Source organism: Barbus barbus, assembly GCF_936440315.1.
Source record: "Barbus barbus genome assembly, chromosome: 41".
NCBI classification, from domain to species: domain Eukaryota; kingdom Metazoa; phylum Chordata; class Actinopteri; order Cypriniformes; family Cyprinidae; genus Barbus; species Barbus barbus.
In genome coordinates, this window is record NC_136719.1 from 12835879 (window position 1) to 12849487 (window position 13609).

Here is a 13609-nt window from a genome sequence, read left to right on the forward strand (position 1 = left end):
TAAATCGAACGCATCGATTTCATCAGCGATAGATTAAACAGTCTGTGACGTCACGCTCGCGCAGCCGTAGTTCTTCCTTTCGACGAAATTTCTCGCAATGGCGCCTGTTGTAAGTTTGAACATACGGACCTAGTTAATGAAATAACAGACGTTTCCATTCATTATCATGTATACAAATCATTCGAGATTGCATAATATACTTAATCAAAGTTTAGTAATGACCCAGTACGTAAAGCAGTCGTTATGAATATCATTGAATGAACCCGTGCAGCCGCATTGACAGAGAACTTAATTCAGTCAGGACTGCTATAGACACAAGACTGAAAGTATTATTTGTTTTTGTATTGCAGAGGAAGCAGCAGAGCTCTAAAGGAGGAAAGAAGAAGAAGCAGGTCCTGAAGTTCACGCTGGACTGCACGCATCCCGTCGAGGATGGCATTATGGATGCTGCAAACTTTGTGAGTGACGTTAGATCAAGCCCTTAAAAAGACTTTATTGTGTAAAACGGTCTTTATTATACTGTAGAAGTCAGATAACCGCTAGCTGACAGAGTTTATAACTTGTCATTTGCGTGTGTGGATACAGGAGCAGTTCCTACAGGAGCGCATCAAAGTCAACGGTAAAGCAGGAAGCCTGGGAGGTGGAGTGGTCACCATTGAAAGAAGCAAGAGCAAAATCACAGTATCTTCTGAGGTGCCCTTCTCCAAGAGGTGTGTGTGTTTTGATACATAGACTTTTTGCCAATTATTTTATTTTTAAACTGCAACTTTTTACATTTTATTCCACTGTTCTCATGTTTTCTGCAGGTACCTGAAATACCTTACAAAGAAATACTTAAAGAAGAACAATCTCAGAGATTGGTTGCGTGTTGTGGCCAACACGAAAGAAAGCTACGAGCTTCGCTACTTCCAGATCAACCAGGATGAGGAAGAAGAGGAGGATGATGATTAAATTCTTGCTGGGTTTTTTTTACCTTTAAATAAATTCATATATGACTAAATTTTATGTATCCAGATATAGTTCTTTATAATTGGTGTTTCAATGTTAGATATGCACATACCCATCTATTCACTTTTATCTACCACAACAATGAAGTAGCATCAGATCTTTTATTTTATATTGTGGAGCACATCTGAGTGTAACAGATTATTAGAATGTTTTTAGTTCAAATGGATTTGGTTTTATGCATCAGTTGTTTAAATTTTGATCTGTTTGAATTGGAGGAGTGGAGGAAGATGAGCTTGCAAAGGGGGTTTATCCAGGCTAAATGATTGAAGAAGTCCTCATACTTCACCAGAGGAAGAAAATAAACTTGTCCAGTTATGATATTTGATTAAATGTTAAAATCTATATATTTTTTTAAATGAAACATGCACATATGAAATTGTTCACAACACCCGCAACAGGCATTTGGAAGATAAATAGGGTGAATTTTCACTTAACGGCAACTAAGATAACAGCACACGGTTCTGCTAACTTGAGGGACAAAAATAAAGCATATGCATGGGTTAAAAAAAACTGCATCAACATATACCAACTTACATGAACCTTTATTTAATATTAAGAAAAAAAATTAGAATTCAGAATAGGAGTTGGAATTCCAGTTTCTGGACATATACTGCCTAAACAAATGAACATTTCTTGTAAGTGCACAATTTAAAATTATAGAACAAAACACATCAGCTTGTTGCTCGCCCAAAACTGTGGATGGATTCTTGTATGAACTTACAAACAGATTATGAAACAGCAAATGTGATCACAGTTTAAGCCCAGGTGAACACAAAGAAATGGCACAGTATTCAACATATTGCATGAAATGATGCTCTGTAAAGACATTGTGGTCCCAGATGATGGGACAATCCTACTCTTCTCAACATCAAGTCCATTATTTCAAAAACATGCTAACATCAACACATGAGAACAGCATTTCTGTAGTTAACAATACTAGCAAGGGCATGAACATTAAGGATTTACATTTCTAAAAAAGGAAGAATGAATTTAATAGAAATCTCACAGCTGTCGTCTCATTTGCATTGCAGGAGTTGATAATACTTCCCTGATCAGATTAACAGGAATCTGTATCTTAAGAGTGAGAGGAAAAAAAGCTTACATATTAGCTACGTGGTCTTGAGGAAAATTATGTTCTTATGTATGGTGATGATAACATGGAGCTGGAAGTAATGAAAGTGATGTTTAAAAGATGAAGTGCCCCATAACACTTGAGTTGTCATAGGACTAACTGAACTTCCTCAGCCTGAATCATCTCACTTAAAAAGGCACAAGAATGGAGTGAGTTTGTCTTTTAATTAACCATTAGCCCATTGATAGTCTGCATTAGAATGATTTAGCACCAGTTTTTGGAAGAGAGCAGACATGGATCTCACAGTCATCGTTATGGAAAAATAAACAACAAAATCTGTGATATACTTCCATTAGGAATGTATAAGTAAAGGAGATGGATCCAGTGGAATCCGAGTGCTCTGAGTAGTTGCTGGCTCTGTTGTGAAAATAAAACAGGCATGTGATGCCACAATTGCCATTCTGAAATGCCCGAGCCAAGACAGATCAGTTAATGCAACTTCTTTCATACTTTTAATCCGACATGTGGCTTGTCTTTCGAAAATGTAATATGATGTCCAAAAATAAAGGAAAAATAAACAATCCCATCCCAACCAAACTGTGATTACCCAGGTGACCTAGTGAGCAGAGGCATTCCATAAAAAAAAAGCCCCTGGAGAAAATGTGAATGGTGTCCATTCAGAGTGTGCGCGGGTTGTATTCGGGAAGCTTCTTGAGCTTTTCTTTCTCCTGCTCTGTGTCTTGCCGAGCAATAACCAGGGAGTGAGAATAGCCCATCACCACCTAAAATGACAAAGTTTCCAGTTGCATACCCATACGATTATATCACATAGAACAGAATTCATGTTGTTGACAGAAGAACTCACTTGTTCCGAGTACACGCCATCCAGAGTTTTGACCTCTTGAGCAGTGGTGGATGACTTGGGTTTGTTGTCACCATACCCCTAAAAATGCAAAATTTAAATGAGAAATTTGCTATCTTGTACTACTGCAGGAAGCCTTTTATGCTTAGCAAGGCTTAATTTATTTGATCAAAAACAGGGTAAACAGTAGTATTGTGAAATTATTACACTTTTAAATAAGCGTTTCTATTGTAATATACTTTCAAACGTATTTTATTCCCATGATGGTAAAGCTGAATTTTCACAAGCCATTACACCAGTTAATGGCTATACTGACCCCAAACTTCTATGTAGTTACAGACTTAATTCTTAAACAGGTTTTATCAGAACACAGATAAACATACCAGCTCTCCAAATGTGGGCGATGGTCCCCAGCTAATGGTGCTATCATCAGCTGCTATGACAATACTGCTCTTCCTGAGAGGAGTTATAGATAACACTTAAATCAACATTCTGAAAATTTCTAAATATTTTATAAAACACATTGAGAGTCCTCTTTGAGTGTCTTTACTTACCCACAGGCCAGACTGCGAATCTTCCATCCGCACAGATCCTGCACAGCTTTGGGGTACATGGTGGACTCACGGGACGTGTTTGTCACTCCCCAGAAAAACAGACCACCTGAAAAATAAAAAAGCATTAAGCACAAATAGATGATGGGTATGATGGGCTGTTTTTTTTTCCCCAGGGAACAATTACAAACTTACCAGTTTCATTGACAGCAAAGGAACACTGATAGCCACAGTATATTTGAGTTGCTCCACGGCCAGGGAAGTCAAAGAGCTTGACTAACCGTGGGACCATCTCATCTTTCTGCTCGGTGTGGCCTAGTCGTCCATATCCCCCAAATCCCCATGAAAACACACGCTTTTGGGAATCTAGCACCAGCTGTGTGGACGCAACAATATAATCTTATATTCATCTTAATTCATTCATATGTGACCACAATCCACAAACTTGTTACTCACTGTGTGATTAGCCCCACATGCTACATCCCGAGCCACGACATTGGGCACAGGAAGCACTTGGCCATCCTTGGTTTTCTCAATAAAAATGGCCACCCGTCTAGGGATCAGTTCACAGTCAAACTCAATGCGCTGGGCACGAGCGATGAACTTTCCATCCGAGTTATGCCCTTTCAGATAAAGTACAAAAAGAGTAAATTATCCAAACAGGTGTGTTTGGTGACTATTTCAGTTAAACCCCATTTTACTACAGTGTTACCTAGCTGGCCGTATTCTGGGCAACCGAAAGAATAAATGTTCCCCTTGCAGTCCACAATCATACTGAACTCTGCACCACAGGCCACTTTGACTATCGGCTGCCCGTTGTACTGGATCTGTAGGTAAATCAATGCAGATGTTTTGTGAACATTAAAAATACAACGAACATGTTACATTAAAGCCCCATTAAGCAAGTGAAACCAAGAGAGTCTTACTGTAGCTGGGCTGAGCACAGCATCTGTCTGATTGCCCTGGCCGAGCTGCCCCAGTTTGTTTTCTCCGAAGGAGTAGACAGTACCATTTTCTGTGAGACAAAGCATAAGAACACCACATTTGCAGTTATTTTTATAACACAATTATAATTACGGCAATTACATGACAAACATATCACAAATTTGCCTACCTGTTAAAGCCATGGTGTGGTTTCTACCACAAGCAGCTGCTACAATCACTTCCTCCCCCAGGCCCTCAACTAGCTTTGGAGCCTCCAATCGTTTAGTGTCTCCATGACCCAACTGCCCTTTTTCATTACGCCCTGAGAAGGACCAGAGGCAGAAATTCATATCTTTAATTCATATGTCGTTTTCTTTTATGAAAATATATTAGTTTATTGACCAATTGTTATTTTATGAGGAAATATATATATATATATATATACACACATACACACATACAATTGGTTGGGGTCAGAAAGACTTCAGAATTATTTTAAAGTGATGAACTGTTATTGTTATTCTTATAGTTATTCAGCAAGGATGCATTAAATTGATCAAAAATGGCATACTGTATTACTTATACACAAACACAGATAGACAGATAGATAGTTTTTGAACTTTCTATCCATCAAAAAAATATTGGGAAAAAATGATCAGGGTTTCCACAGACTGTTCTTGTGTGGACACTTACCCCAGCTCCAGAGTTTGCCCTCTGTGGTGATGATGAGACTGTGGGCAGCACAGGGTCCAGACACAACACAGCTAACCTGGACATCATTGAGACATCCATAGCGATGGGGGCCCCACAGATTCTGCCCAAGGTTCCTGTAAGCAGCTGCAAAAACACACAGACACGCATGAAAAGTATATCAAAGATGAAGATTCAATAAATGACTGCAACCCACACACTTCCTCTTTCTTATTTTAAGTGTGAAGTTGATTTTTGCACCTGGCCCGATTTGTCTCATGTTTTCAGTGTGAGATGCTGGCATTTTCCCTACTCTGAAGATTAAAATATGATTTGTATCAGTTATAGCAACTTAAATCTTATTAATCTCACACAGAAGTGTAAATTCACTGCTTTACATTCAGTCAGAATGTACTTAAAATAGTAGATTTTTTTGTTTTGTTTTAATTGATGATTTTGTTCAGCAAAGACGCATTAAATGCATAAAAAGCAAGAGTAAGGTCTATTAAATTGTGAAGTACTGTTACAAAAAAAAAAGTCTACTTAAAATAAATGTTGTTCTTTTGAATATTCTATTGATCGAGGAATCTTGAAAAAAAATTATCAGTTTCCATAAAAATATTGGCAGCACAATGTTTTTTTTTAACATTGATATTAAAAAATGTTTCTTGAGCACCAAATCAGCATTTTAGAATGATTTCTGAAGTATCGTGTGACACTCAAGTATGTAATCACAGGAATAAATCATATTTGAAAACATTAAACAGCAAATAATATTTCACAAAATTACTTTTTTTTTTTTTTTTACTGTATTGTTTAACCAAAAAAATAAATGCAGCCTTGGCAAACTTCAGAGCGCATAAACATCTTACTGACCCCGATTTATTTTTAATAGTAGTATATATATATATATATATATATATATATATATATATATATATATAATTTCTGTTTTGGTGGAATAATATATCTAGCCTTTTATATATTAATATTCACTTTGCTTTGATATTAGCTTTCATATAACAGCACTGTCAGATCTGTCTTGCCTATGGCAGCAGAAACAGTGATCAGAAACAGTGCTTATTAACCTCTTCAAGAGAAAACCAAGGTGCTAACTAAAAAGTGCAAATTAAATTCTAGTTTCAGAATGTCTCATTAACAGATTAACGCAGATAACTCACTCAGGCGAGACTAGTCTTCTAACGCCTTTAAAACTATACTGTAACCCAGATTTCTCTGGCTCACACGTGATCATACCTTGCTGTTTTGGCACTTCTTTTCTGCCAATCAGGTCCCAGTTGGTGGCTCCAAAAACGAGCAACTGACCTTTGACTTTGGGAACCTCGAGTTTCTGCACAACAGAAAAAGCAAGAAATCCATCAACAATCCATTAATACAGTTTTCAAACTGAGCTCCTTAGGGGGTACTTAGGGGTCTATACAAAAATAAAAAAATAAATAAATTTCATAGCTATCAAAATCAATGTTACAGCTTAATACATATTTTTAAAAGGTTTCTACATCTGCGTTCATACATCAGTAATAGTGAGCAAAATAGTGTTATTTTAACGCAAAGTAAATCATCTAAAAAAAAAAAACTCCTTTGTAATATCATGCTTACTATTTTTCAAAAAGGGGAAAGAAGTCTCCATACATATTTAACATACAGCTGCTTTCAATTTTCATGGGGTCCCTCACAAGATTGTCATATTTTTGGGTCGTTGCCATCAAAAAGTTTGAGACCCCTGCACTTTATCACATGCTTGTGTATAAATCTAAATAATAGGTGTGTGCATGTGACTGTATCCGTATATACATGATATAGATAGAAAGAAGCCATAAGAGCCATTATATGTGCTTACAATCTTCTCCTTCACATCATCAGCCACAGTGACCGGCTGCAGACCGGCTTTAGCTGCAGGTTTCCCAGGTTTCTTTGTGTTTTCCTGTTCAAAGTCATCAAACTCATCGTCACTGCTAAACTCCCTGTCCTTTTTCTTTCCTCCGCCTCTTTTTCTCTTCAGTCCACCGTTCCCAGACACATCTGTCACCTTCTTGCGTGGCATAGTTCAAAATCCTACAATAAAAACAAAAAAGGAGTAAGCGAACGGTTTACTGTTCCCACTACAATTTGACAAAGAAGAATCAAACGAGTCGAAACATGGGAATGAAGACACGAAGTCAATGTGATTCATATCCCCAATTATCTCACAGCAAAAGAATCCTTAAGAAAACACACATGCTCTGCTTATTAGTAATGGCAATGTCACATTTCTTCCTATATCTAAAGATATAAGTATAAAGCGTTATGAAAGCAGAGGTCTCGTGCTATGCTAACACACTAGCAGCGCTGTAACAAAAGACTCAGCAGCAACGCGTCTGTCTCACTCAGTCTCCATTTGTTTCTTTGTTATGTTTTATAACGCAGCAGCCGGTTAGCCAACTAGCACCGCTTTGCTTCAAACAGACTAGTAACTAAACTACCCCCTTACCCACGTGTCCTGTAAAAACGGTCCAGATCATCAACTTAAACCCCACGGAAAGTGCGTTTGAGGGACATAACGTTTACAGATGTGTATGATGCAGACGTAGCAGTGTTAGCATGCTACACTGCTTTTGCATCCGAAGCCGCAATCATAAACATCGAGAATATCATAACTCACCTGAGTAAAACTTTCCCCTATCTACTTTAAATACAAATATAGTTCACGGAATATAGCCGCGTTGAGTTTAGTGGCTTGGTCTCTTGTGCTGGAAGATGCGATTATTATATAAGTAGATTTCCTGATTCAGATGCTCTACTTATGTCTGTCCGTCTTCCTCGTTTTTTTTTTTTGATTGATTCGGAACAAAAGACTCGCAGCCTCGCGATCAAACCACGTGGGTGCAGCGCGCACTCATATCGCTCACATCTGGCTGCAGAGCTCGCGGAGTTTCTTGAAATCTTGAAAGAAGTGCACATTTAACGTAATTTTACAGTCAGTCGTGTAGAAGTACACAGAAAAGTTTCTCCTACTTTAAAAAAATGTAAGTTTACCTGTGTTGCTTGGAACGAAAGTGTTGAGCTCAAGAGGTCTTTTTTCTTTTCTTTTTACTATGGTATTTTAGGTTCAGGTGTAGAATTAAAACACTCATGTAACTTTCATGGCAGTGAGAGTGTAGTCCACAAAACAAAAACACGAGGATGAGATGCAGAGCTGGGCGAACTACAAATTATTAGTCCTGTTGACTAGACTCTATAGTGCCCTCTGCTGAGGTGGAGGACGTATTATGCATTGTAAACAACTTTCTCCACCATGGTGCAATCGAATGCCGACAAATTTGAATCGGATTGTTTTTTATGGCCTGGAAATATGCATCTATCCCTACTTCCAACTACAACTTCTGTAATTCTTACATTTCTTGCAAAACTGTATCCGTTGAAATGAAAGGGTAAAGGGAATTCTGTAGATGGAGTGTGCATGGTAAGTGTGATTATTCTACTGTATGTTCCAGATAAATAAATCCAATATGAAATAAAAAAGGTTGTGCAATTATTATAGAAAGTCATATGTAATATAACACTGTTGCATGTTAATGAGGAGAAAATCAATCTACCAGCCATTCACTGTTTCTGATTGAGATATATGTGCACATTGAATGTGGATTAAAGGAAATTAAATTCCATTTTAGGTATGATGTCTGTATGCATGTGTACTTGTTTAAAAGCTGATTGGTTTTTATTTTACCAGTAGATTTGTTACTCTTTTGAAACATGTTGCATGCTAGAAAATAGTACAGTATGGCTCATTTGAACCAATACCAACTGGCATTTAAATTGAGGTCCTCAAGACAAAAGCAAGCTGTATTCTTCTAATAGTAATAGTCTAATTTCTAATAGTAAGAGACAATGTTCACGTAAAGCTAAAATAATCTATATATATAATATTTTAAAAAACTACATATAATAAAAATAATTTTAAAATCCTTGAATGAGGGGAAAATCAAAATACAATTTGAGATATTAAGCAATATCATAATTTGGAAGTAACATAATTTTAATAAATTGTTATTTAGTTTTTTTTACTTGTCTTTATTTATTCCCCCTTAACATTACACAGCATTATGTCTTCTATACATGAGAGGGGAAAATTCCTTTACATTTAATTAAATATGCTTACATTTTGCCTGTTGACACAGTAGGAACATTTTTTTTACTTAAGTTAATTTCTTTCAATTAACTTCTTGTTCTTAACACACTGTCTATCTAGCATAGTAATGCCTCTCTTTTTCCTTCTATCAATGCTGTGTTTCCCTTCAGCAGCATGGAACTAGTGAAAGAAAAATTGCTGTTCTGTGATTGGTGGGATTGCAGGCCTGATGGCCTGCCATTGGCTGGTTATTTCTTTTGAGTATTTGCATACTGATGTACAGCAGGGGGAAGGAGTGAGTGCAAAGAAAGGAAAAAGGGAGGGACTGAGGGAAAAGAATAGAGGGAGAAGAGTTTTCATATTCGTGGGAGAAGCCGTGTCAGTTAATGGATTGGGAGTCTCAGAACTTGTTCCTTCACTTAAAGAAACATTTGAAATCAGCTCTTCACAGTTGCTGTGCTTTCTGAGGAAGATACAGGGGTGTCATCAATTGTAGATTCACAGATGGCTGCACTGCGCAAAGATGGGAGCAGACATGACAATGGATTATATTGATATCTTGTGATCAATAAGGACAATATCAGAGGGGTGACATTTAAGGGGCGTAAAGCCAGGCTTGTGAGTAAATCTTTCTTTGGAAAAAGAAGCTAAAATTCTAGTGCTATATTTGTTTTACATATGAAAATCATCCTCATTGGGGGTGAGTGATGAAGCTGTAGATAAAAATCAAAAAGCATCCACACTCTCAGATGAAAAAAATTATTGTGCATAATCTGACCATGTTATGCCATTTGATTTATATACTGAGATTACTGCTAGATGAGAAAGAATGTTGGAAATTCACTTACAGGGAAATTGTTTTGTTCTTTTGTGATTTAGATTCTGTTATAATTATTTGATATTTATATAATTGATATTAATATAAATCTGGCCTCTACTTCAACAAAAATAGATTTTTTTTGGCATTTTGATAGATAAACAGATTGACATAAATAGATCGTATTGATCCAAGAGGGAAATTTATGAAGCCTGGTGGACAATAACATTTCAATCAAAGCTACATTTCATTTGACTGCAATAGTGGATGACTTTTACTATGGTCTATGTGTGACATTTAAAAGGTAATCTGACATCTGTATGTCAGTTCAGTGCTAAAGCTAATCTGAGAGCAGATTCATGGTCCATCCTTCAGCCTTACCTCCCAGTGGTTTGATATGAGCTGACTCGTGGGATGACCATTTTGAATCAAACCATTCCTTTTGGTCATTTTTTAACCTCAAAGCTACAGTGTTTTATCAGAAAATCTGGTCTTCCTTCACTTTATCAGATCTGCCGTCTAATGCATTGATTAAATGTAAATTCACATAGCAACTCCAGGAAGTAGAGAAGGATATCATTGTAAAGAGTGTCTGAAAAGAGTGGCCATGGATAGTTAATATGTGTGGAGGTCCAGATGCCTCTGTCTTTGTGCCTGTGTCCAAGGTGATGCCTATGTTATTTATTTGAAAGGAGTTGCTGGGCCATTCATTGGGCCTGCAGCTCTTACTATGTGCTTTACTCTCAACCATTCAACCTTGCTGCGTCTATCGAGGTGGGAAATATGCTGTTTGCCTTTGTCTAGTCACTGGTTTCAGCCTGGTCCCCCTGCCTGTTTTTTCTAGTGAATAATTCTAGCACACTGACCTCCAGCTGTTAGCTTATCTATCAGGAAATGAGATAAACTCTTTACAAGTACTTTGTGAAGTTAGGCAGTAACATTTATCTGCATTTAAAGTCAGTATTCATTTAAACTCATTACCTTGGCAATATTACTGCCACACGTTATGGGAGGGAAGAGATCTGATGCGGTTAACAAATTGCTGACTAATTCTATTATAAATACTGATGTAACTAAACCTGTCCTGAAGTCCTTGCAGCACATTTGTCTATATCAGCCTCCGGTCATTCCTCTTGGCTGAATTGTGTTGTTCTGACACACACCGAGAGTCTTTCCCAGTAAATGTGGGAGGAGATATTGTGAAAGGATTCAGCTGGTAAGGCAAGCCTGGATCTGCCACGCACTGTTGAGGAATGTAACATTTCCACCCAGTCTCCTTTAGTAACCTGTAATGTCCATGAACAACAGAAAAACTTTAATTTCAGCAAAAGTCATATTTCACTGATATCCAGGGGTGTGGTGTTAGTTGTGCTACAGTTTAAAAGCATTGTGTTTCATTAGACCATCCTGTGTGTGTTCAGGGACTTTGAGTTGAACATTTTAGAATACATGTGTTGACACAAAGCTTTTCTCTTTTTCAGGATTGCAGATATGACTACATATTAACTTCATGGCATCTCCACAGTCTCTTAACCCTCCTGAAAAAGGTTTGTACACGGATTATGATGCTCATTGTTTTCTGGATGTATTAGATATTTAAAATGTAATTAATATCAATTGATTAATTAAAAGAGAGAGGACTCATGCAGACTAAGTTATTTTAATATTATTAATATACTATTGTAGCATTTATTAATATTCTGAATTAGCTTTTATTTTTTATTTGTAGGTTTCATTTTAATTTTAGCTTGTTTTATTAATGTATCATTTTTAGTTTAAGTAATTTTATCACTTTAACGTCAGTAATTTTATTGCTTTAATTTAAATTAAGTGCTTTAATTTAATTTAATTTCTTTTACCAAAAAAACTTCATTAGTTTTAGTTAACAATAACAACTCAGGACCTTATAACTTTGTGTTACCATTAACGAGTCTCTTAAAATATGAGATCATTTGACCTTTTATGATAAGGTAAGGTTAGTTCAGGTTGTAAAATGTCATGCGGTGCAATTTTTTTTTAATGATATTAACAAATGAATCATTTATAATATTTAAAAAAATACTTTTTACCATTTGTTCATTTGCAAATTATGATTGAGCTGTATACACTCACATTTATTCAAGGTGTAAGGACATTTACTTTATTACACTTAAATTGAAACATTTTAAACACGTAAAAGATTATTAAACCACATTAAAAAAAATGTAAACTTTTACTTTTCTTAAAAATGGTATACAAGTTTTTCATTACCATATGAAATCAACATGAATACATTACTGTACATTAGGAATTTGACGTGTGTTTTAAACTAGATTTTTAGCAGATTTTCTGTATCGTGGACACTCATACGTCATTAACCCACATACTATGATTTAAATTCAAATCCTCCGAGCCCACTTGGGCTTAGTCATGATTTGCTAGTCCTGCCAAGATGCTTGAGAAGGTGCGTCATGTGACATCACACTGTTCACTGAACTCTCTGGTATAAACAAGGCCCAAACAAAGGGTAGCTGTGCATGACACATTAGGGTGTGCACTTTTCAAACAAAGAGAAACCATAATGACAGTGTAACTGTCAATGACCCGTGCATGTCACCTGTTCGGTATATTATAGAACAGTACAGTGTGTAAAACTCTGAATCAGTTACCCAGTTGAATACAGCATTACCCTCTTAATCTCCAGAGAGCTTGTGAAACTGCTTGAGGGCTCTGCAGTGCTCAAGGTAACTGACCATATGCTGCAGCAGAGCAATTCTTCCACCATATGCCACCTGCTCTTGACACACAACTATCCTGCAGCCATGGAGACTGCTTGCATGAGACAGTCGCTTAAATTTCTAGTTTCACCCAAAGTCCACCTGGCCGGGTCTAAGGGGTTCTCAAACTTTTGCTGGAGAGAGGGGGACGAGGACAAGTGGCACGGTAAACAACTGTTTTGTTGGTTTAGTGATTGTTGAAGGGAATAGAGCGTTTGAGCACTGCATGATTACTGACCTTTAGAGCCATTTTCAAGTCATGTGAGCTTATATTGACTTGAGTAACCGATTTGTGTTATTTTATAAAGGTAAATCTGCACCATGGAAAAATTTGAGGGAAATTAATTAATAAATTAATCTACGTTTGAATAAATTTCAAACATAGAAATGTGAGCATGGGAAGTTCTTGTTTGTAACTGGTTGTTACACTGTTGATTTGCACAACCCACTTTCTTGGAGCAGGTGAAACCATTTACTAGTATGAAGTACTTTCAGTTGAGTATTCTCTATAGAGACCATATGGTCACATGTGTAATCCTGCTCATCACATGATCTGTTTTTCTCCGTCCAGTGCAGAAGAGTCTGTAATCTCTATTACTGTGTTTTGGCTAAACGTAATGTTCCAACAACTGGTCAAAAATTGCCAAAAAGTGATGTCGTGTTTTGTTGCTTAACTCGACTTTGTAGTTTACAGCAAAAGTTATATGCTGTCATTACTCTATTATTTCTGGATTCAGCTCACAACTCAGTCACACTTTTGGTGTATGTAACCGATTGTTTTCATCTGTATTATTTTGTCC

At 36.8% G+C, this 13609-nt stretch overlaps 3 protein-coding genes across 12 annotated transcripts in view; 2 read left to right on the forward strand and 1 right to left on the reverse strand.

Annotated features, from left to right (window-relative positions):
• The first annotated feature begins 30 nt into the window (after nucleotides 1-30).
• On the forward strand, nucleotides 31-1349 carry LOC306860730 (large ribosomal subunit protein eL22-like). The gene is made up of 4 exons (XM_079402582.1): nucleotides 31-109; nucleotides 351-458; nucleotides 586-710; nucleotides 807-1349. The coding sequence occupies exons 1-4, from the start codon at nucleotides 98-100 to the stop codon at nucleotides 949-951; spliced, it is 390 nt and encodes a 129-aa protein (XP_079258708.1). The 5' UTR covers nucleotides 31-97; the 3' UTR covers nucleotides 952-1349.
• A 185-nt stretch (nucleotides 1350-1534) lies between these two features.
• On the reverse strand, nucleotides 1535-8349 carry LOC306860729 (protein RCC2 homolog). Of its 2 annotated transcripts, XM_079402580.1 has the most exons (14): nucleotides 8144-8349; nucleotides 7770-8050; nucleotides 6969-7183; nucleotides 6365-6458; nucleotides 5111-5254; nucleotides 4608-4739; nucleotides 4420-4508; nucleotides 4206-4320; nucleotides 3950-4116; nucleotides 3689-3869; nucleotides 3497-3602; nucleotides 3326-3398; nucleotides 2946-3023; nucleotides 1535-2862 (listed from the first exon to the last, which is right to left on the reverse strand). In XM_079402580.1, exons 3-14 carry the CDS (start codon nucleotides 7170-7172, stop codon nucleotides 2758-2760), a joined length of 1488 nt encoding a protein of 495 aa, XP_079258706.1. In that variant the 5' UTR covers nucleotides 7173-7183; nucleotides 7770-8050; nucleotides 8144-8349; the 3' UTR covers nucleotides 1535-2757. The 2 variants fall into 2 exon arrangements, with proteins under 2 accessions (XP_079258706.1, XP_079258707.1); XM_079402581.1 differs by lacking the exon at nucleotides 7770-8050 and having other exon boundaries at nucleotides 8144-8348.
• A 1205-nt stretch (nucleotides 8350-9554) lies between these two features.
• The window catches only part of LOC306860731 (rho guanine nucleotide exchange factor 10-like protein), a 52024-nt gene continuing 47969 nt past the window's right edge, over nucleotides 9555-13609 (forward strand). For 4 of the 9 annotated variants that reach the window (XM_079402583.1, XM_079402587.1, XM_079402585.1 and 1 more), the window contains exons 1-2: nucleotides 9555-9854; nucleotides 11535-11600. In XM_079402583.1, the coding sequence (XP_079258709.1) occupies nucleotides 11564-11600 (37 nt within the window). In that variant the 5' untranslated portion in view covers nucleotides 9555-9854; nucleotides 11535-11563. Of the gene's footprint in view, nucleotides 9855-11420; nucleotides 11601-13609 lie in introns of those variants that run through there. The other 5 variants (XM_079402588.1, XM_079402590.1, XM_079402589.1 and 2 more) reach the window with 2 other exon arrangements.

Bases quoted from the DNA above. Each gene is read 5' to 3' on its own strand.
- LOC306860730 (XM_079402582.1), top strand. The intron at 459-585 runs GTGAGTGACGTT...GTGTGGATACAG, and splicing joins TTATGGATGCTGCAAACTTT to GAGCAGTTCCTACAGGAGCG. The intron at 711-806 runs GTGTGTGTGTTT...TGTTTTCTGCAG, and splicing joins GAGGTGCCCTTCTCCAAGAG to GTACCTGAAATACCTTACAA.
- LOC306860729 (XM_079402580.1), bottom strand. From the start codon at position 7,172: ATGCCACGCAAGAAGGTGACAGATGTGTCTGGGAACGGTGGACTGAAG. The intron at 4,740-5,110 runs GTAAGTGTCCAC...GGTCCTTCTCAG, and splicing joins GGGCAAACTCTGGAGCTGGG to GGCGTAATGAAAAAGGGCAG. The intron at 3,399-3,496 runs GTAAGTAAAGAC...AACTCCTCTCAG, and splicing joins ATTCGCAGTCTGGCCTGTGG to GAAGAGCAGTATTGTCATAG.